Source organism: Cavia porcellus, unplaced genomic scaffold, assembly GCF_034190915.1.
Source record: "Cavia porcellus strain 051 isolate PalLab524CR breed Dunkin Hartley unplaced genomic scaffold, mCavPor4.1 scaffold_30, whole genome shotgun sequence".
In the NCBI taxonomy this organism is placed as follows: Eukaryota; Metazoa; Chordata; class Mammalia; order Rodentia; family Caviidae; genus Cavia; species Cavia porcellus.
This window is the reverse complement of record NW_026947513.1, coordinates 21306304-21329608: the sequence shown is the minus strand read 5'-3', so window position 1 is coordinate 21329608 and position 23305 is coordinate 21306304. Positions and strand designations below refer to the sequence as shown.

The 23305-nt window shown below is 43.3% G+C and overlaps 1 protein-coding gene across 16 annotated transcripts in view; it reads right to left on the bottom strand.

Moving 5' to 3' along the window:
• The window catches only part of Limch1 (LIM and calponin homology domains 1), a 327840-nt gene extending 309483 nt beyond the window's left edge, over positions 1 to 18357 (bottom strand). For 2 of the 16 annotated variants that reach the window (XM_063240659.1, XM_063240660.1), the window contains exon 1: positions 17958 to 18349. In XM_063240659.1, coding sequence (XP_063096729.1) covers positions 17958 to 18053 — 96 coding nt within the window. In that variant the 5' untranslated portion in view covers positions 18054 to 18349. Of the gene's footprint in view, positions 1 to 17957 lie in introns of all 16 variants that reach the window. The other 14 variants (XM_013154290.3, XM_013154289.3, XM_063240670.1 and 11 more) reach the window with 11 other exon arrangements.
• Positions 18358 to 23305: the final 4948 nt, after the last annotated feature.

Below are 23305 nucleotides of genomic sequence, written 5' to 3'. Positions count from 1 at the left end.
TCTGCTGGGCTCCCCACCCTGGTTGCACATGGGAATCACTTGAGGGAAACTTTTATGAAGCAACAATACCCAGGGCCTCATCCAGATCATTTTAAATCAAAAACTCCCCAGTGATTCTAACGTGTAGGCACAACCCAGAACTGCTGAGCTGGAGCTCTCCACTAGCAGAGAGGCAGTAATGACTATTGAATGCCTAATTAAAAATAAAATGAGAACATTTCAAATCTCTGTAAGGTGTTACTTGAACAAAAGTTTCCAGAACTAAGCAAAAACTTTAGTAACATAAGTTTAGATATAGACAGGGAATATTATCAGTGATATTATCAGGGAATATTATCAGTGTATCAGGCAGGATTCCAGGATGAAGAGGGCTTTATTCCTATATTGCACACTGTTGCTGTCGTTTATGATTTTGTAATTATGTAGCCCACTTTCCAGAGAGAACACCTTATACTTACCATTTATCCTAACAGACCAGAATGCAACAAATGAATATATATTCAAATATTTATTATTGTATAACGCATAATACATGAGCATCTGCAATTAAAATTGCACATTGATTTCATAGTCACTTATGACAATTTAAAAATACATCCACAAACACTTTGATACTCCTTCTTTCAAAAAGGGAGCCTAAATCTTCTCCATCTTAGTGAAGACTGTACATCTAAGAAATCTTGAAGAAAAGGAGTACGTCAGACATTAAGGCATGTGAAGTCTGAGGCTGGGCCATTAAAGGTTCTCTTAAATCATGCACTTGGGGAAAGCCAGCTGCCATATTATAAGGACACACAGGTAGCCCTGTGGAGAAGCCAAGGAATTAAACCCTCTTGCCAACAGCAACATGTTGCAGGTCCTCAAGCCCTGGATGAGTCTTCAGATACTACAGTCCCAGCCAGCATCTTATTTGCAACCTCAAAAAAGATCTTGAACTAGAACCATCTAACTAATCATCCCCAAATTTCTGACTCACAAAACTATAAAATATTGGTTGGGCACCCCTAATACAAGAATCTGAAATCAAAAATACTTCAAACTCCAAAATTTTTGTTTGTTTTGTAGCAGGATCAAACTCACAACCTTGCAACTGCCAGACAGGCACTGTACTGCTGAGCTATATCCCTGACCCTCAAACTCCAAAAACTTTTGAGCACCAACCAGATGCTACATGCAGAAAATCCCAAACCTAGGTCAGATGCATGCTTCATGTCACAGTCAAAAGGTGAGCACACTAAAAATATTGTATAAAATTGTCTTCAGGCTACGTGTATAAAGTATATAGGAGACATACATAAATTCCATGGTTAGAATTCTGCCCATCCTTAAAATATCTCAGTATATATATGAATATTCCAAAGTTTAAAAAATCCAAAATTCACAACACTTATAGTCAGAAGGATTTGGAATGAAGGATACTCAAATGTTATGACTTGTGTCTGGATGTCCTCCCAGATGTTCATACAGCCATAGATAGAGCTCCTCAGAGGTGGCTGGATCTAGAATGTGTGCTGCTGAGATCAAGAATGTGATGCTGTGATTGATTCATAGTGTGATGCCAGGAACAAGACTGCCCTACCCTGAGCGTGAGTGCTGCTCACCCGAAGGGCTGGTATCCTGGATAAAATATAAGGGGCAGAAAGAGGGCTAGTGTGGCTGCTTGCCCTTGCTGCTTGCTGCCTCCTGCCTGCCATGAGCTGTTTCTTCTCTGAGATGCCCCTCTGCCATGCCATCCCGCCTTGGAGCCAACTACGAGCTGAAATCTCTTCAAACTGTGAGTCAAATAAATCTTTCCTCTTTAAACTTTGAGTCTCAGGTATTTTGGCTCAGCAATGAGAAAAGGCCCTCAATCTGTAATAAATAGCTGTTTTAAGCTGATATTTCTTGCGATAATTTATTATGCAGCAATAGATAAATAATGCTACTTCTTGAGACTTTTATATTTTCTAGACAAATATTCAAACATCTCTTCTATTGTTTCTTCTTTCTCTAGATTCCTTTTCTGTATGTCCCGGGAATTTGTTGTATCCATCATTCCTTACTGTTTGATAATCACTTTCATTATGTCTACTTCTTTCCTGAAACCTTCTAATAGAAACAAGTTTCTCCCTTCTTAATCACAGAACAAAACTAATCCTCTTGCAATTCTGTGTGCCTCCTTGCTATTTACTGAAGTCTCCCTTCCTGTATGTCCAATCCCATGAGATAATCTACACAGCCTTGCTTGGCTTTTGTACCTCCCACCAAGCCTTAAACTATTGTGATTGCTATAGTAATTGGAAGCCATTCACACTGTGCCAACTCTCAGAGGCATAGAATCTACTTCTTTAACTCTCCTGATATCTCACATGTCCTCCAAGTACCACATTCAAACCTGACTCTCTCCTGTGTTTCCTATTCAGGAAATCACATCACCAAACCAGAGATTTAGGGATCACCCTCAATTTCTCCACTTCTCTCAGCTCCTCCACTGATTCAGGCACTAAATATTATTAACTTTACACATTCCTCCCCACTGGTACTGCCCTCATCACCTCTTATCCATCACTGGACAACCCACTGGCCTCCTGCTTCAGTTCTGCTCACCACAATCATTTCCAACACCACCACCAAAGTCACATTCCCAAAGCATAAAATAATTTGTCCCTTGCTTACTCCTAAATTACACCCCATTGCTTACATATAAAATCCAAACGTAGGGCCAGGGATTTAGCTTAAAGCCATCAGTGCTGCCTTGCAAGCACGGGGTCATGAGCTTGATCCTCAGTACCAAAAAATAAAATAAAATAAAATAAAATAAAATAAAATAAAAAAGAGCTAACAGATATAGGGGACTTAGGCAGCTTATTAGTCCGCCCTCTTGGTAAGCGCCCCCAGCGTGGGCCAGGAGGAGAACCAGGGGCTCCTGTGAGCCTACTGGCGCATGGGCTGAGAATCAAACACCACACCCCCTCCACACACACTGTAGCTACTGGGGACAGATGTCTCAGCATCTCTTGGGAGGATGACCATATGCAATATAGCAAATATGGGGGATTTCCTTCTATCTTCTGTTTGAAGACAAAAGTTATTTTCACTGTTTTGTCTTGTTACGTTTCTTTTGCTCTATTCAATACTCTCAATTGGTTTTAAAATGTTCTGGTTTTGGTTTGATTTCACTATACCTAATTGGCTGGACTACTATTTTGAAGGTAACAAGATATACCATAGTACCTATTACTACCATCCCAGTATCCTACTGTGAAGTTCTGCACCAATTTCACTGCATTGTCTCCATTGGCTTTGTTCTGTCTTGTTCTGTTGTATTTTTACTACTTTCAAAATAAATTTTTTTTAAAAAATCCAAACCTCATTAAACAATACTTACAGTAGTTAATGTCTATGCAGTACTTGATGCATGGCTAGCACTGTCATAAGAATCTAGTGTGTATCACATATTTAGTTGTGCTGAAGGTGTAACTCAGCCATTCAGTGCTTCCCTAGCAGGTGCAAAGTCCTGGATTTCATCTCCAGCACTGAAGGGGGAAAAAGTATTTAATGCTAACTGAAACTCATAAAGTAGGTGCTGAATATCCACCATCATTTCACAGATAATGAAGTAAGGCACAAAAAGACCTAAGTAACTTCTCCAAGGTCATGGTGTCAGTAGACAGCAGAACCACATTTTGAACTCAGGTTGACTCCAAAGCACAACTGCTTTTCTGTTGTTGTTGTTGTAATTTAGTTAATTCTCCCCTCCCACTCACCCCTAGTCTTCTAGTCCAGTACTAAGCCCTCAGGCACGGTACACAGGGCCTTCTTTTATGTGACCCGGCATCTCTTTCCCCACAGCCATCCCCACACTACTGTGCTCTGTTCCCAACACGCAGAAGACCTTTCTCCAGTGCTTGCCCTCTCCTCTCCTCGCTTTACCCTCCCTGCCCAGCTGATAATACTTGCTCATTTTTCAAGACTGCACTCAAGAAACCTAACACCCATGCGGTGAAGATTCTCATCCCTCCCCAGAGAGCATATTCATATCTTCTTTTGTGGCCTCAAGTAACCCTAAACAGACTGTTTGCTAGCACTTGGTTATAGAGTGGACTACTCCGAAGTACTCCTTCCCTTCCCCACCCCTGTGAGCACAGTCTTTCCCAGCCTGCTGACTAGGTTTGGCCACACCACTTGTTTTGACAGTGGAATGTGAGTAGATGTGATGCAAGCAGAGACTTTAACTCTGCTTGTTGCATGGTTTTGGCTGAGATCTGGTGCACCTGTCATTCATCTGCCCTAAAGAGAACAAATTTCCCAAGCTGCCTGCAGGCCAAGGAGAAGAAAGATATAAGAAGCAGACATAAGCCCAACACAGCCTGGAGCCAAGTGCAGCTAAACGGGAGCTTGAGGGGAACCACTGCAGCTGACCCTTCAAATGAATCACACACGGTCACCTGCCACTGAGATTTGTGGTGGCTTGTTACACTGCACTACTGCATCAAAAGCTACCTAACACATACCAAGAAATCTTGTTTTTTCACGTTTCAAGATATGAAAATAGTGATTAGAACATTAAAACCCTTCACAGATTACTTCACCTTCCATTAAATCCCACAGAAAGTATATAATTCAAGTTTCTTTAGTGTTTCACTAATACTATAAATAAACAACCACTACTACTATTTAATTCTAGAATATTATCATCATCCCCCCATAATAGGCATTAGCATTCTCTTCATAAATTTTTATAAATAATAAACTTGAATAAAAACATAAGAAAATCTTGAGCAAAACTCTTATTGCAAACTAACGTGGTATACAAACATTGCAGGCAAAGTATTTTCTAGAAATGTGTTTTTCTGAAGATAATTTAAGTATATTTTATCTACCAAATAAACTGGACCCACATTTCCCTTATTTTTTAAACATAAATATTTAATTTTCTTTTTAATTGTTATTGCAAGGCAAAGGCCATTTGGGGATTGAATCTTCAGTCTACAGATCACAGAGAGATAATTATGTTAAAAGCCACAAAGTATTAAGGAGAAAAAAAAATCTCATGTATTTCAAAGCTATCAGTAACTGAGGAAAGCATGACATAGAATCTGCTCTTGCACACACACAAAAAAAAAATCTGGTCCAATGCCAAAAAAAAAATCTCAAAAGATGCCAGGACTTCAAATATTAGCAAATAGATACTTTAAAAATATATAAATTGCAAAACAAAAAAAGGACAAGGACTAAAAACTTCATCTCAGTAATTGACATCATGTGGCTAAATACCATTACTCATTCTTTTATATAACAAAGATAACTATTTTTAAAACCATAAAGACAAGCTCATTCTGTTCTAGTAATCAAAAAGCATGAGAGTGAGTTCTTTATTCAGAGGATAACAATGTAAAAGAGATGCCTTTTGGGAAAAGTTTATCAAAGACTTAAATGTTAAGCAACAAACTTTTAAAACTTATGTCGAGTAAAATACTCTAATCTCAAAACATGTATTTTCTCCATACTTTAAAAAATGTACTCTTGACTTTGTTTTGGTGTGCCAGATGAAACCATTTTGCCAAATCTAAGAATCCTAGAAAGCAATCATGCTAACCCTCATCATCACACTCTTCCCAAAAAAAGTAAAATTCTAACCAAAGCCCAGCAAAGTAATCAGGGAGCTTTCAAGTATCCGGTCTCCACCTAAGCTGTCCAACCAGTTTTTATTTTTACCCTCCTGTTTCCCGTACTCATTCTGTTGGGACCCAGCTGCGCCGTGCCAATCTGGGTCACTCACCACAGAGGATCAGTGGGCGACAGCCGCCGTGTCCACTTTTAGAAGGGCCCACATGCCTGCCGAGTGCTAGCACAGAGCAGTACATTCTCTGGAGCTGAAGGGTCCAGAAGACAGCAGCTGTGTGATTTTGCTATTCCTAGGCTTCTGGCTTCAAAAAATATTCACTTACCTGAGAAACACAGAATTCCATGGCGAAGAAATCGGACACTGGCATTGGATCCTTTTTATTTCTAACGTTTTTTCATTTTTAAATATTTATATTAAATAAAATATTTTTATTTTTAAAATTAAACACCTCACTAGTAATTCAGAAACAGTCCTTACTGACTTCTTGCATGCACACATCTAAAACAATTAAAAGTGATTCCTCAAGGCAGAAAAAAGCTTACAAGTTACAGTTGAGTTCTTTGGTCCACTTTTTAAAAAAATTCTTAATTTGTTATCAAGCCATTCTAACATTTTTTTTTAAAGTTGCTACTTTATAATTCAGTATAAAATGAATTCCAGGGGGCTGAGAGTACAGCTCAGCAGCACAAGCACCTGCCTGGCAAGCATGAGGCTCTGAGTTCAATCCCCAGCACCAAAAAAAAAAAAGAAAACAAACAAAGTTCAAAAAAATTCATGGATACTAGGAAGAAAAATAGAGTTGAAGTACCCTGAACGGACACAGTCAACATGCCAAAAATCGATCCTCATAGACCCAGTCAGGGGCTGGGTTGGGCACCTGACATTTAATGATGTCTTTAAAAGTGATATTTTTCTAGTCTTATAAAAATATTAATAAACTAACAGAGCCTTTTTCTTAAGCCACTCCCAAATTACAATCTTAGCTTACCGCTAAGAATTAGCCGCCGTTCTGAGTTTTTAGGTTATTTCCATTCCTATGTACCTGTTTCCTCTATTACTGCATTTTCATTAAAATGTTGGTGATTGTTGGGGGCCTCCTCACGATCCTGCTCCCCCCATCCTCCCAACAAAAGCATCCAGATTTTCCTTTAGGGAATTTGCTACTGCTGGACCTTTAGTGTGTCAGCCTGCAGGGAATTCCACGTGCTGTTGTTCCCCTCGCTAACAAGCACTTTAGGTCTAGGTCTCAGGACTGAGTCCAGAGGAGTCACGGCTCGGTCCAGCGGACAGTGACTGGGGAAAGGGGGTATGAGGAAAAAGAGCGAAGAGAGCCCCACCCATTGGCTCCACTCTCCGGACAACATTTATCTTTTAAAAAACATTGAAAGGCCTCCAGTTATAGGGAATGTGCAAGGGCACCAGATAGGTGGAACTGTCTCCTAGCAACCCACAGTGCTGGGTGCACAGAAGGTGCTCAGTAAACAGCATTTTAGATGAGACAGGGAGAAGCAGGTTGGCAGCTTGATCAATGGTTAGTGGGGATCGTGATTTCTCAGAAGTTTTGTTTTTACTTTTAAAAGGTTCCAAATAGTGACTGTGGAAAGTTATCCTGTCCAATGAACACACACACACACACACACACACACACACACACACATACACACACACACACACACACACACAGAGCAGCTAAGGAAGTAACACAGCACAGCACAGCAGTCAACTCAAGCTCTGCAACAACATTGTCTGTTTCAGACCACAGCCCTGACGCTTACTAGCTATAGGGCATCAAGTGATTCATTTACATTTTCATGCTTCAATTTTCCCATCTGTTAAATGGTCACAAAGAAATGCATACTTGAAAAGCACCTTACGTTGACAGGTTATGTCAGGTGCTGTACATTTATCATGTCTTTGACTCAGGCCCCTAAAGTACCCCAGCATCTCAGAAGTATTCTACAATTGTGCTAGCTATTATTACTGCCATTATTATCATCATCACCATTATTATTTACTCTGGCACTTTATCACTTTATGTTATCACATTCCATCAACTCATGCAACAAGAATGAATCAGGCTTCCACTTGTCACCGACCCCTCCCTCCTATTGATGATGTCTTGCAAGGTCCCTTTGGAAATAGGCGGTAACCACATCTGTTGATCTAAAACCATGTTTGGCTCCACAAGCAATTTTTTTTCACTTTTTATAGGAAAGGCTGAGAGGACACTCTCTCTCGGTGCTACCACTCACTGGGTCATAACAGCTAATCGTCATGGTCATGGCTGTTTCCTGATATCAGATACTGGTTGTTAGTTTTTGCAGAGATTTTTTTTTTCCTTTAAAAATTCCCACCTACAGCCAATGTCCAACACCACAAAAAATATAAAAAGTTAAAATAAATAAACAAATAATACCTACACAATAAGAACTCCACAAGTAAACACTATGGAAAACATTCTTCAGTGCTGTTTCTGTATGGATTCCCTGTGATTGGGAACACCCTAAGCTTTCTCATCAACTAAGAAGTGGCAATCAGCTGGACTCCTACAAGCAAGCAAAAGAGCACTGACTATTACAAGATAAGAAACAGAAGGTGAGAGTCCAGAACAGAAGGCCCAGCACAGGTTTGTTTTTAAAGAAAAGATGTTTGCTCTTCTGTTTGCAGGATTGGAACTCCAAGTCCAGTGAGCCCCACACGCAGCCACCCTGGGATGGGGGGTGGGGTTAGATCCTTAAATAATTCCTTCAACTGATATCACTACCAAAGGGCCAATAGTGGAATCAGTTTCTGAGTGTCCAATCACTGTCTGTCTACAAGCAACTATTGGGTGAACTGCTTTTTTTAATCACTCTTTAAAAACAAAACACTTTGCTTCCTGTCAGGGCAGCAAGAGTGTCTATTTTCTCTGCCACAGCAGAGACTGAGTGCCAATCAGGCAATTGTAGCTGGGCACACACCAAGCAATCCTCTGGCAGTGGGTGGTACAGCTGGGGGCCCTGATGTGGGAAAGACCATGTGAAATGAGACCCCAAGATGATGACTATGACCCTGTTCTCAGCCACAGAAGCTCTAGGCTTATTAAAGAAGCTAGATCCCATATGACAAACATCCATTACATGAAATATGACAGCTTTTCTAAGAGAGTTGAATGCTCAAAGTCAGGGGTACCAGAGGAGGGAAAGAAAATGAACCTAGAGGAATAGAGGACCATGCTGCCCAGGTGGTGGTCATATTTAACCCTGTTTTGAAAGGGTCTTGCCCTGAAAAGTGTGCAAGAGGCATTTTAGGGTAGTCTCACTTCAACAGTCATTATGCGACTTCACTGCTGCCTAGGGGAAAGCCCTTCAGCAGGAGCTCCTCCGTAACCAAGCGTGGCTACATTACTGACATTCTGTGCAATAGAATGAAAGAAATTCCCAGAAAGCATCTTATTAGGGAAGGCTGCAGTCTCCATTTGCCATTCTTCCATTTGTTTCCTGGAAAGGTGATGTGATGGTGGCTCTCTGGCAACCAGATTAGATCATGAAGAAAGATGACAATCTATGGGGAATACCACTGGGTGCCTTACTTTATTAGTTTATAAAGACCCCTACTCGGTGGGGCAGCCACACACTTGTTATTCCAGCTACTCAGGGATGAGCCAGGATGATGAGCACAAGTTTGAGACTACTCTGAGTAATTTTACCCTTAACCCTTTAATCCCTAGTGTTTCATCTCTGGAACACCCACAACAATGGGACATAATAAACTTTTTCTCTTCAAATTCTTGTTCATTCAATTTTCATGAGAAAATTTTAAAAATTGCAACCCTCTGCATAAATAGGTTTTTTAGCCCATTTATAGGCTAGAGACATAGCCTGATGCTCTCTGGGTACAATCAAAATCCTCAGTGCTACAAACAAAAAAAGAATCCCATTATTTCGAGAACTTTAGGGCACATTTACAAACCAGAGGACCAACTCGCATGAAATCACTCTGCTCACCCACCAAAAATGTGCAGTTCTCCAGCAGCTATTTCTTATGGCAGAGTGGAAGGCAGCTTCTACGGCCTTCACTTTGCTGAAGAAATGTAATTCTAGAATCTAAACTCAAAGATAATCTCAGTCCCCTTTGCCATTTCTCCTAGGAGAGACTTTTATTTCTGTCTTGGATGTCAAAGGCCCAATGGATTGTCATGTAAACTACTTGGCGTGTCCTACAAGAACAGTCAAGAATTTCTGACACAGCTCCCTTCCCGTCCCATGAACATATCTTTACACACCTGGAATTCTTATCTCTTAGGGTACTTTTCATTTAGGACCCTCCTGTCTCTCCCCCATTCTTGTCTTTACAATATATACCCTACACTATAATTATGCATTTATTGTTACTCTGTCTCCTTTTACACTACATTGTTCAGGCAGAAACTAGGTCTATTTTTTTTCATCATTTCGGATTCTTAGCACTATGCCTGACATAACATCAGAATCCATAAATATTTTCAGGAAAGGAATTTTTAATATACTTTCACATATTAATACTAATTTTAATCACCATTTAAAATGAAGCAAATTTGCATCCCAAGTGATGATTTTCATATTTTAAACTTTATTTGACTGCACTTTCATTCAACTTCAATTAAAGTAAAATATTCAGTTAAAATCATTGTTCAACACATCATTTGTTAGAAATAGTTCTTAGGGGAGAAAAATAGCAATGCGCTCATAACAATAAATACAGTTTGTCAATTGGTACAGATCTACTTGGTGAACCCACTTGACAAAAAAATTAGGTTAGCAATTTTTTTAAGTTTTGGGTCATACAAAGGTGCTAAACACTCACTGGAAGAAAGATAGTCTTTTTAAAAAATGGTGCTGGAAAGACTGGCTCTACACATGCCAACGATTAAAACTCAACTCGTATCTTTCACCATATTCTAAGCTAAAATTAGAATGGATCAAAGATCTTAATATTAAAACAGAAACATTAAATCTTCTGAAAAACAGAGTAGGTAAAACTCTTGAAAAGTATAGCACAGACCTTATGAACAAAACCGGATTGCACAGGAACTGTCACAAAGAATCAACAACTGGGATCTCACCCTACTGAAAAGCTCTTGCACAGCACAAGAAACCAGCAACAGAATGAAGAGACAACCCACTACATTGGAGAAAATACTGGCCAGCTGTACCTCAGACAAAAGATTATTAGCGAGAACATATAAAGAACTCAAAAAAATCAGTCCTCCCACATTTAAAGACCCAATCCAAAAATGAGCATCTGAGATGAATATACACTTCTCAGATGAAGACAAAAAAAATCAAATAAATATATGAAACAAATGTTCAACATCACTAGTCATTTGAGAGATGCAAATTAAAACAACTCTGAGATTCCACCTCACCCCAGAAAGAATGACCATTATCCAGAAATTAAGCAATAACAAATGCTGGAGGGGGTGTGGAGATTCCTCAAAATACTAGGATTGGAGGTCCCATTCAACCCAGCTATTCCCTTCTGGGTATCTTCCCAAAAGAATTAAAAACATCAAACCACAGTGATATATGTGCACTCATGTTTATAGCCAAAAAATTTGTAATAGCCAGATCTTGGGAACAACCTAATCGCCCATCAACTGAAGAACCGATAAAAAAGCTGTGGTATTTTTATACAATGGAATACTACTCTGCCACAAAGAAGGACAAACTGGAGACTTTTATAGGTAAATGAATGCAACTCGAGTCCATATTCATTAGTAAAATAAGACATGCATTTGTAAACATTTTATTGTACCTTTAGTATAAGAAGCTATGTATATGTGTATGTATATATATATATATATATATATATATATTTAAAGAATAGTTAAAATAGTTATACTATAGATTTCTCTGAATTTACTGAACAGAAAGATTTGTTCTGGTATTGCTCAGACAATTGAATGCAGGTGTCTTGTGCTCTGGGTGAATGATTTGGGGATAGTAATATGCAATGTATGTACCATTGCTGCCCCTGATCGATGTATTTTGAAGTTTCGTTTTAGTTTTTTTTTTTTTTCTCCTTGATATAAAATGGATTTGGGACAGGGGAAGGTTGGATCATACAAATAAAAAGTCACAAGTCCTGCTCTTGGCCTTTACTCAAAAAGCAAGTGCAGGTATATTCTTACCCTCCTAATGGGTTACATAGGGATAGATGATAGAGAATATCCTTACTGCTAAATTTGACCATGAGGCTGAGCTTCTCCCACAGTTGTGGTGCAGAGTAACCACTGCAAGCTGATTGAAGGACAGTGGAAATTCAGAGCTCTCCTAGCCCAACCGACACTTCTTCCTAAGGGCTCACCATTCATACAAGGATACAGTTTGGTCAGAGGTATAAATTTAGTGGGAAACGGTCTCAGGCAAGTTAATTCCTTAGCTGAATGCAATACGACCAAGTCACTGTGCTTTTTCCCCGATGCCAAACATAATTCCTTAAGACTCGATGGCCATCCCACCAGGGTTAGTTATATGAGATCAGCTCTTTAGAAGTGCTGTTTTAAAAATTGCCAACGTGAAATTTTCCCAATTCAGACCTGAATCGCATGACATCATTCTCTTTGCAAAGAGAGACATAACACCTGATGTCCAGGCAGAAGTCTTTCCAATATCCTGGCATTCTTTTTTGGGAAGCAATATTTTTAAATGTTAGGTCTGAAAGAAACAAGCGAAGGGGAGGAGCCTGGTTCTCCCTGCCTGCGGAGCTGGTAACGTCACCTCCTAGAGCACACTGAGGTGGGATGTGTATGTGAGGAGACCTTGGCTAAAAATAGACAAACTAATGGAACGCAGACAGGTCTTGCAAGCCAAATTTCTGAATCCACATCCTGATCCCACATTCTGGAGGTGCAGGACAGAAGAGAAGTCTGCACTGTCTTAAACAAGCGTAGTTCTTAGAGGCTATGCAGAGTCTTAGATATAGGCAGTAATGTAAGGAATCAGACAGATAATAATGGCTGTGGAGTCAGGCTGGCTGGGTTCAAATCCTGACACTAATAAAGACTTACTGGCTACAACTCCGAGAGGTCCCAGTTTCTTCAACTGCAAATTTTGCTCTGATATTTACTTGTAATCTTGGGCAAGACACTTCATCTCCCAGAGCCTTAATCCCTCATCTGCAAATGGGAAATCACAGTAGTGCTTGTTTTCTGAGGATTAATGTGTATGAAAACGTCATCCAATGCTGATACATAGGAATTATTCAGCAGCAGCACCATTAGCATTATCATGCTATCCCCTATCCACAGCACTTCTAGGTTTCAGAATGCCTTAAAGCACAAAAAGAAACTGCTACGTCACGTTTCCATACTCCTATAGATGCCTTGTTCCACCTTGCACTGACTGCCACTCTCAAGCAGAGCCAGATGTCTGCACCATGGCCCCTTTGTCATCCATCAATGAGTGCAGGGCCAAGCGTTCCAGCTGCTGGGAACAGGAGCTCCGCCCTTCGTAGTGGCCAGTACTCACTCCGCCCATTTAGAACTTGTTTGATGCAACTGGTTTCCAATGAGGTGCTGGGGCAAGAAACGCTGGCTCCACCTCCAGTGCTGCTTCCTCTCTCCCCAAATCTGTGGGACTTCACTGTTCTGCCATGTGACAGCATTGTGTCATGGCAGCACTTGTACACAAACCAGCCAGACTATTTCAATGTCATTGTGAGAAACAGGCTGCTTTCTCTAATTTACATACCTATTCAGATCACTACTCCTTTTTGATCTCGCCAGAAAAGTTTTTCTTTTTCTTTTTCCTCATCTCTCCCATGTGGAACTGGAGGACCATTTGCCAAGTGAAATCGTTGTTGTGATTTTTAAGGAGATGTAATGTGGGTGTTGTGGCACATTCCAATAATCCCAGAATTCAGGATGCAGAGGCAAGATGATCGCAAGGCCAGCATGGATACACAGTGAGACCTTTTCTCAAAAAAAAAAAAAAAGGTGGGGCTGGGGATTTAGCTCAGCGGCATAAGTACCTGCCTTAGAAGCAGGCAGTCGTGAGTTCAATCCCCAGTACCGATAAAATAAGATTTAAAAAAAATGTTTTTAAAGGCTCCATCCTATGGAGGTAGAGAATTAGGATGACTATAAAACTGACACATTGTGTCCTATGTTACTGACCAAATGCTAGTCTATCTCAAAGAGTATTCAGAAAGTTTCCCAACTGTCAGGTAATACAATGTCTTTTAGTCTTGCAGAGCTAAAGCGCTGTCGGTGCTTTTAATTCCGTTTCCATGTTTAACTAAAAAGTTCTACAAGGACATGGGGCAATGAATCAAAATGATGAACTGTGCCCTTGCAGCCCTGGTTCCCACTTCTGTGCAATATGGATTAGGTCATAAGTAAAACTATATTCATCACCAAGCCCCACGGGCACAATATGATTAAAGTTAAAGGAGTCCAGAAATTTCTCAAATTGAGAAGTAAATCTGAGCAGGGTTGAAATTTCCAGCCCCTCCCTAAAGGCTTGGCAACCTGTTCTAAATCACAACTGAAACCAGGCTGAAGGGACATCTGTTCCTCCAGAAAGGGTTTGGCACTGAAGAGAAAAACTACAGATTAGAACTGATTAATATTGTCAGGGTGGAGAGACTGAGGAGAGGATGGCCAGGAAAGTTAGAATCATCTACCTACTAACAAACAACTGCAACTCAGAAAGAAAGGAGGAAGCGAGGAGGGAAATCAAGGAGGACTTATTCTTTTTTTCTAGCAGGACTGAACATATCTTCAGTGAATACAACACTGCTACATTTGAGATGAATATTTGGATGTTATTTGTATAATAACTTAATGTTGGTTTGTCTGCAAAGGGGAAGAGCATTGGCCACCGAACCTAGAACCTGGTAATGAAAAACTAGATATTAAACTTTAATATCCTACATATGACTGGAGGAAACTTTCCCTAAACTTTGCTGGACTAGTGGAGTCATCTTATTACAGTTTTTCCTCTGCTCGGAAAATCACCTTAGTGCAAATTAGAGTAATATGTAGTATCTACTTCTAGTCCAAACAGCAAGAGTTAACAGTAACTCACTAGTAGAGGGCATAGATCCTGGGCTCCCTCTCTGAATGAGTAAATGAATGAATGATAAATAATACGATGAAATCTGCTGCTAATTGGATTATATTTTCTGTCTTGAAAACTTAGATGATAAAGAATTAGTGCTGATAATAGTACTAAGCATCATTTATATAGTGTTTCCTAAGTGCTAGGTACTATTCCAAATTAACATCCTAAATCCTAAACCCACATAACACTCCTATGAGGTAGGAGAGCTATCATCAATATCCTGTTTTATAGATGTTTTCAACAATGTTACTTTGTTGTTAACAACTAGAGCTTTCAAAGAAAATACTTCGAACCACAAGGACAGGAAAAGTAGCTTGCCCCAGGGAACCCACCTAGAATATGACAGACCCAGGGCTCGAACCTATGACACTGAGTTCAAAAATGGACCAAGAAGCCACCATGCTGCATTTAGCTGCCCATCGCCTAGGAAAACTTTCTAGAAAAGAGATGTGGAGGAAGTTAGCCATGTCCCTGCCTGGTGGTAGCAATCATACTTAAAATATGTAGTTTCCTCTAGTAGGTTCCCCAGATCCACTGTAAGACATGCAGCCTGCTCCTGCGGCTATAAGAAGCCACTGAAAGTGTTACTGCTGTCCCTGCATGGTGTGTGGCCACTACAGCATTCACCTTTGCCAGCAAAGGCAGAAGCTGGGGGTGGGCTAAGGTAGGAGCCTGTTCCCAGGCCACATTTCCTGCCCAGGAATTGCCAAGGTTGCAGGCTGAGAAATTCCTCACTAAGAAGTTATGTCCTAGAGCTTTTTCCTTGAGCCTTTATTAAGAATGAAAACTTTTCTTGCCAAGGAAGACCAAGGATTGAGGAAGAAAGAGACGTGGCCAAATTTGTTTACTAACCTGCTACACACTACCAGGGAGCATTTTTCAGGGAAATTCTTGACTACTCAACAAGAAGGGGAAAAAAAGCCTGTGGGAAATTTAATCAACAACTGAACAAAAGAGAAAAACAAAGCCCTACCAATAAGGATGTTGCCAAATACAACGGGGCCCCTAAAGGAGATGCAATTGTCTTCAGATAAGAATCCCCAAGGAACTGGGCTTACACCAAGTACTACATGATTGCTATATTAGCCAAGGAATCTTCATTCACAGGGCAAGTGCGTGCAAAACCATCTGTTACTACCCTTGGATTCCCCCGGTTTGGGGAGAGACATTCACATTTCAAGAGGAACCTCTGGGAAGGAAGGGAAAGGTCTCTACCTTTCCCAGAACTGATTACTTTTTTTATATGGCCTGGAGGAGGGGGGAGCTCTCCTTTCCATGAAATCAAACTCCGAAATTGAAAGGAGATAGGCCTGCTTCAATAATGCACACACAGTGCGCCCAGCTGCCTGGTCCTACAGCCACACAAGCACTATTAGGGTTTTCCACATTCTTCAACTGGTATAAATGGCAGCGTCTCAGGAAAAATGCCAAACTGTCTTCAGGGCCGAAAGGGGCTCTACTTTCTAAGGAGCCTCTTCCTTCTTTTCTTAAACCTGATATGAAAAGCTGATGTTCTGTACCGCAACACATTTAACCTGAAATATGCCAACGCTTGAAAAACAGACCAAACCTGGGAGGGGTTTTGTCTCTTGATCGAGGAGGGGCTGTAGTAAAACACATTTGCCAAAATTCATGGAGATGCACACTTTGGATTTGCGTGCTTTTCTGTATGTAACTTATAACACAGTACCTTTAAAAAAAAAGCTGAGTATATCAAGATTACTCACAATTAAGGAAACGGGGGGGGGGGGACAAATCACTTGCTCTCAGGAACAGTAAAACTATTCTGTTCTTATTTTCTCCTTCGCCCCCTCCCGCATCCAAAATCACTCCTGAAAATTTGCAAGTTCAAGAACCTCAAAAAGTACAATCCCCTGACTGCACAGGCCAGAGAGTGCCGAAGTCTGCCGGGCAGCCTATGAGCCCAGGCATACAGCACCTGTCACACCCCAAGTCTTCTGGACAGGAATCAAAAACAAAAAGGCAACATCAGTGTCTCATCTGGTGGGGAGCATGCTTGCGCTTTTAGCAGCAGTGTCAGCTTATTCTTCTGATTCTTTAACTCCATTTTTAAATAGGGTCCTTACTGCTAAGCTGAGGAGCACTTCCTTGCCTGGAGCAGGCTAACCAGGCACGGCGCAGGCCTATGACTGGGGCACTCAGCGAGCCTGGCTTCTGCCAGTGGCTCCCAGGTTTACGTGGGTAACCCGTAGCTCGGTCACCCCCGGCAACCTCCGAGATCCGCAGTGCCCGGGGCGGGGGTAGGATCACTAAGTGACAGTGGAGTACTAAGAAGCTTCATCATCGTAGTCACGACTTAGCGGTGCACGTCCTCCTTTCTCTTATCAGGCAGAGAGGGCCAGATTCACCTCTGCCAAGCCGAGAAAGGCCGCTCTGCTCTTGGTGGCAGAGGCTCCCGTAAGGGTCGCAGGGGCGCCCCCTCCCCGTCACACCCTCCGAGCGTCCTGACCGCCACAACAGGTCATTTCCGCAGCACAGGGCTAGGAGCTCATCTCCACACAGTCACCGTGAATCAGGATCACTCAGCGAGCGCTTCCTGGACCGAGCCAGAGGTCCAGTGATTTCCCTGGCCTGCCACCGAGGCACTTAAGAAAGGACTGTGCCGGGCACCCCTCGCAGCCCACCCTTCCTCCCGGTGAGGAGGCTCGGGGTGCTGCCCGTGGCTGGACAGCGTCTGTACGGGTGGCTGCTCGCAGGTGGGTCCTGCAGGCTCCCCCGACCCTGAGCGCCTTGCCAGCCTCACACCGGAGCCGGTGCCAGGACTACAGCAAGAGGCTCCGGCGGGTTTGCACCTCGGTGGCGACACTGGCAGCTCCGCTCGGGAAGGGCAGGGAGAGAGGCCGGGAGCAGAATGTGGGGCAGCCCCGAAATGCGGCGCCCGCAAGGACTCGGGGACTCGCGCTTCCTGCGCCTCTGCAGCGCTTCTGCTCTGGCTGCGCCTGCCTTGGCAGCGCCCGCAAGCGACACAAACTGAGATTTGCGGGGCGGGCAGGAGGGATGAAGGCGCAGGGACTCGCTTCCTGCCCCAGGCGCACAGCACACTGCAGTGTCCCCCATCCGCGCCGCCCCCAAACTCTCAGTGGTAAAATGCCGGGGGACCACAGCTCGCCCGAGGTCCTGGCTGGTGACCCGGAGCAGCTGGCAAAAGTGGGGGGCGGGGAGGGTGGACCTGCGGTCCGCGCGCGCGGACGAGTGTCTCCAGGCGCCCCTGCAGAGGCCGCCCGCCAGCGACCCGCACCTACCTCGATCCACTTCTGCGCCTCGGAGAAGGCGGGCTCTGGGGGCGGCTCGGGCTGCAGGGGCTGCAGAGCTTCCAGACCGAGCGCGGGACAAGCCATTTGTGAAGCCCCGCGTGCGCTCGAGCGCCGGGCCGCCGGGAGGAGCACGGCCGCAGCGGCCGCCGCAGGAGCGCGCAGCCCGCCCCTTCCCGCCCTGCTGCGGGCGCAGTCCCGGAGCCCAGCCGCGCGCACGGCCGAGGGAGGACGCCGCGGCCGCTGTCCCCAGCGCCGCCCGGGCCGGCTGCGCCGCGAGTGGCCGCCGGGACCTCCCTCTCCTCCCCACCTTCTCGGCCCCTCCCTCCCCGGGGGTGGGGAGCTCGGCTGGCGACTAAAAATAACCGGGAGCCGGCGCGGGGTGTCTCCCTCGGCCGGCACACCCGGGCCAGGAGAGGGACGCGGCCGGCCACCCCGCACGTCCCCGAGCCAAGCCCGCAGCCGAGGGGCGGGACGACCGAGCAGCACCTGGGAGGCGCGCGCCGAGCCGGGCACGCGTGCCGGGAGCTCGCGCTGCTGCAGCGGGGCACGCGGGCACCTGCCGTCCTCCCCGCCGCGGCGGTGAGGCCAGGGGTCAGCCCCGCGCCGGAAGGCGTTCCGCTACCTGATCTTTCCGTGTCTGTTGATTATTCAACCAGTATTAGAGACCGACTCTAGGCCCGCCACTGAGCAGGGCTTTGGGAACCTGCAGGAGAAAAAAGACAACTCAAAGTCTTTGTCCTAGGTATGTTCCCACGAGGGGGAGAAAGGAACATGTAAATCGAGAGACCTCTGTGGAGCCTGTGCTCTGTTAGAGGAGAGAGCCCAGGGCTGGAAGGAAAGACCCACCTGATTTCCGCTACCCTCCCTCGCCTGGAGGCGCCCCAGTGCCTGGTTCAGACCCTGGAAAGCACGCAGGAGGGCAAAGGGTGTCATCCCACTCGGCCAGGACTGCAATTGTCTGGGGCCCTCCCCTACCCTACAGCTACGCTCCAGGGAACCCCTAAAGGTGGTCCGTTTTCTCTTGCCCATCATATCCCAGAACGGAGATGAGAAAAGTCGCCCAATCCCATCTGGTTTCCAGACCTGGCCTGCTCCCTGCCAACGGTGCCTTGAAACCCTCCTTCCTCGGACACCTCCCGGAGTCCCCTTGTGATTTGCCTAAGAACACAACTGATGATCCCCGGAAGGTTTTCCTGAAATGGTACCACGAGGTGATATAAATGCGAGCGATGTTAAGGGTACAACAGCGGGGAATCCCTGGGTACCCAGGCTGGGGGTTGGAATCACTGGGTGGAGGTGGAGAAACCGGCGGAGGACTTGACTGCTGCAGTGCAGTGAGGAAAGAAGGCGGTGGGATAGTAGGGGACAGGCAAGCTCCATCCACATCGGGGGCTTCAGGCTCCCTGCAGTGTAGACTTGCTGCATGGATGTCCACGGAGGGCCACTAGCGAGCTCTGGGCTGACCTGAAGCAAAGGATTCATCGCCTGAGAATGGCACTGGGCAGCTCATGGATCCTGAACAGCTAAATCTCTGCTCCTGTTAGAGTTTAGTCTTGGTGGGGGGCTGAAATTGCAGCCTTACCTGCTCGGCAGTCAGATAGGCTTTAGCATATTTACCTTGAAAACTTATATACGGTGCCAGGCATGGTCCTCAGTGTATAGCAAGTCATGGGCCAGCTCAATCCTTTCCCAGCCCTGAAAGCCAAGGGACAGCAGGGCTGTGGGGCAGCTGGTACTCAGCCCAGACAGCCTGGCACCAGGTCTGCTCCTGACCACACACCAAGCAGCCTCCCCAGGCCTATCCAGGATCTGCCTCTTATAATCTGTGCCTCAGTTTCTTTCCCTCAAATGCCGTTGAAATGGCTGCCTAGCAGAAGCCCAGAGAAAAGCAAACTCAATGACTGAAGGTGAAGGGACACAGTGCTCAGTGCTCGCTGGGTGACCAGCCCTTCTACCCTGCCAACCAAAAAGGGAGCCGAGGGACTTGTGGACGAGGAAGAGACAGAACGGCTAATGAAATCCAAGTGCGAGACGACTTTGCTTTCCCAAAGAAACATGGCAAAGTAAAGACAGTAGTTACCCAGCACACCAGAATGCCGGGTGTGGTAGCTCATGCCTGTAATGCCAGCACTCAGGAGGCTAAGGCAAGAGGATCGTGGGGAGTTCAGTGCCAATCTGGGCAACATAAGCAAGTTCAAGGCCAGCCTGCACTACATAGTGAGAACCTGTCTCAACTTTCCCTTCCCAAAAAATCCTGACTCCAGTACACTAACATGAGCTGCCATGTTGGGTCACACCATGTTGGGTAGGAGGGAAGCCAGAGGACCTACGTGTCCTTGCTGAGTCCATTTGGAAATAAATGATACCATTAAGTCTGCTGTACCTCTTAAATATCTAGCATTGAAATTGGCACTCAAAGCTTTTTTTTTGCTTTCAATAAAAATATTTTAATCATTTAAATTTATAATAAGTAATATCCATTTCTCTTGAACTGCTATCATTAATAAACTGACATTTATCATTAAACTGTAAAACGTTCAAATCTAGCACCATCATCAATAATATTTACAAGTTATCTTAAGCACCTACTATGTGCAAAATACTGCACTAGCAAGAACCCACAAGGGACATAGACTTTGCTGATTGGGAGATAACAATGTTTTTAGTGAAATCATTTCCATATGATGTAGCTCTTCCAAATATAAAAGTAATGGGAGGAAATTTTGAAAATATAATAAAAAAAATTCTAGACAAAAATCTCACCATGGAGAGATCATTGCTATTTTTGAGGATCTGAAGTAACATTATGACCTAAAAAATAATCATAAGATGTGTACTATTTAATACATGTCAAATGACTGATATGAATACCATATTAAAATGGCATGCGTCAGTCAAGAAACTGAGGCAGGAAATTGTTCAAGCCCAGTGATTTGAGGCCAGCCTGGGCCACAAAGCAAGACCCAACCTCAAAAAAAAAAGGGGGGGGGGGAGGAAAAACAAAGCATTGGTTGGTTGTCTGTTGTTTTGAAATGACTTTACTGAGTGTCTTAGTCACGTTTAACTTGTTACTGAGACAAAATACCTGATGACCAAAGTTGGGAAAGGAAAGGTTTATTTCTTACAGTTTTTGGAGGTTTCAGTCCATACTCAATTAGCTCCATGGCAGGGTGGCATGGGAGGGCTGCAGTTCATGGTGGCTGCAAACAGCAAACCAGAAACTGGCAAAAGAGAGAAACACACCTTCTTCTTGCCATTACATTATATTCTGGCTCCACCCCTAGGCCAGTGTAACTCTCATACCTCCAATCCAAGCACTAGACAATGAACCAATCACAAACACACAATGCAAATGCATGAGGCCTGGGGGTCACCAACATAAACCATGACAACTGAGATATGACCCATATACTATAAAACCTACCTATTTAAACAATGTGATTGTAGAGTAACCACAATTAACAATTATGTGTATTTCAAAACTGCTACAAGAGGAAATTTTTAATGTTCTCATTAAAAAGAAATGATAAATGTTTGAGGTGGCAGATATGCTAATTAATCCGACCTGATAATTAGACAATGTATGCATACATTGAAACATCACAGTATAGCCCATAAATATGTGCAGTTATCATGTCACTTACAAATAAAATACAGTTCAATAGTTTTAAATATATTCATGACCCCAATGGATTTTAGAACATTTTTATTTCTCTAAAAACCCCAAATTGGCAGTCGCTCCTCTGCCCCACTGAGCTCTGACAAATCTTAATATATTTTCTGGGCTAGGCATGGTGACGCATGTCTCTAATCCCAAGAATGTGGGAGGCTGGAGCAGGAGGAACACAGGTTCGAGCGCTACCTGGACAGGAATGAAGCTAAGTGTGAAAACCGAGGTTCAATCCCCAGTACCACAAATGAATTCCAGTGTGTGTGTGTGTTCCTTCTCCATAAATTTTCCTATTCTGAATACTTTACATAAATAGAATCACAGGCTGGGCAGGTGGCTCAGTGGTAGAACAAATGCTTAGGATGCCCAAGGCCTTAAGCCAAACCCTAGCATAAATAAAGAAATGAATGAGAAAACAACTAAACAGGATCATGAAATATGTGGTCCTTTGTCTATGGCCTCTTTCTCTTAGCTTGGTGATTTTAATGTTCATCAATGCAGCATTGCAGAGAGTATAAACATTTTTTTCCTAGGAGTCAAGAGTCTTCCTATATTGTCAGCCTGGCCCCAAACTCCTGGGCTCAGTGGTCCTCCTGCATCAGACTCCTAAGTAGCTGAGACTACAAGTACACACTGAGTATCAGGGACCACAGGTGGCACTTCATTTCATTGCCAAATAATATGATATTGTATTTCTACACACTCTGTATGTCCATTCACCAGTTGGACGTTTGAGTTGTTTTCATTTTGGGTTATTTTCAATAATCCTGCTCTAAACATTTACATACTTTTTGTGAATATGTGTTTTCATTTCTCTTAAGTATGCACCAGAGAATGGCATTGGTGGGTAGAAGGATAAGTCAAATGTTTGACCTTTGACAGGCTACCAGACCCATTTTCCTCACAGCAGCACCATTTTATATTCCTGCTGCAGGATATGAAGTTTCCAGTTTCTCCACATTCCTGTCAACATTTGTTATTCTCCAAATTGTCATTACAGTTAACAAAGTAACATGAAACAGTACCCGATTATGGGTTTTAATTTACATTTTTCTGATGCCTAATGATACTGATCATCTTTTCATGTGTACATTGATCATTTGCACATCTTCTTGGAAGAAATGTCTTTTAAAATCTCTTCATTTTTAATTCTACATTTTTCTTAACATAAGAGTTCTCTATATATTCTAGATACACAACCTTCATCAAAACGTTTTTCTCCCATTCTGCATGTGGACTTTTTACTTTCTTGGTGACCTCCTTTGAAGCATAAAAGATTTTATCTTGATAGTCTAATGTATCTAGTTTTCTTTTTTGCTTGTGTCATAACTTAGAGGGCACTGACTAATCCAAGGTCCCAAAAATTTATTTTATGTTTTTGGTTAAGGATTTTATAATTTTAGCACTTACATTTAGGTCTATGGTCAGTTTTAGTTAATTTCTCTAAGAACATGGATTTCAAGATCAAAGTGAAAATTTAGTGTGAGTCTGAATCTTCTGAAAAGAAGGCACAAAGATAGAATTAAAGGTGCAAGGATTTTTTTTTTTTTAAATCGATACTGGGGATCAAACTCACAACCACCTGCTTGCAAGGTAGGTGTGCTGGTGTGCCACCAGCCCCGAAGCAAGGATTTTATTAGAGAGATGACTTCAAGAGAAAATGCAG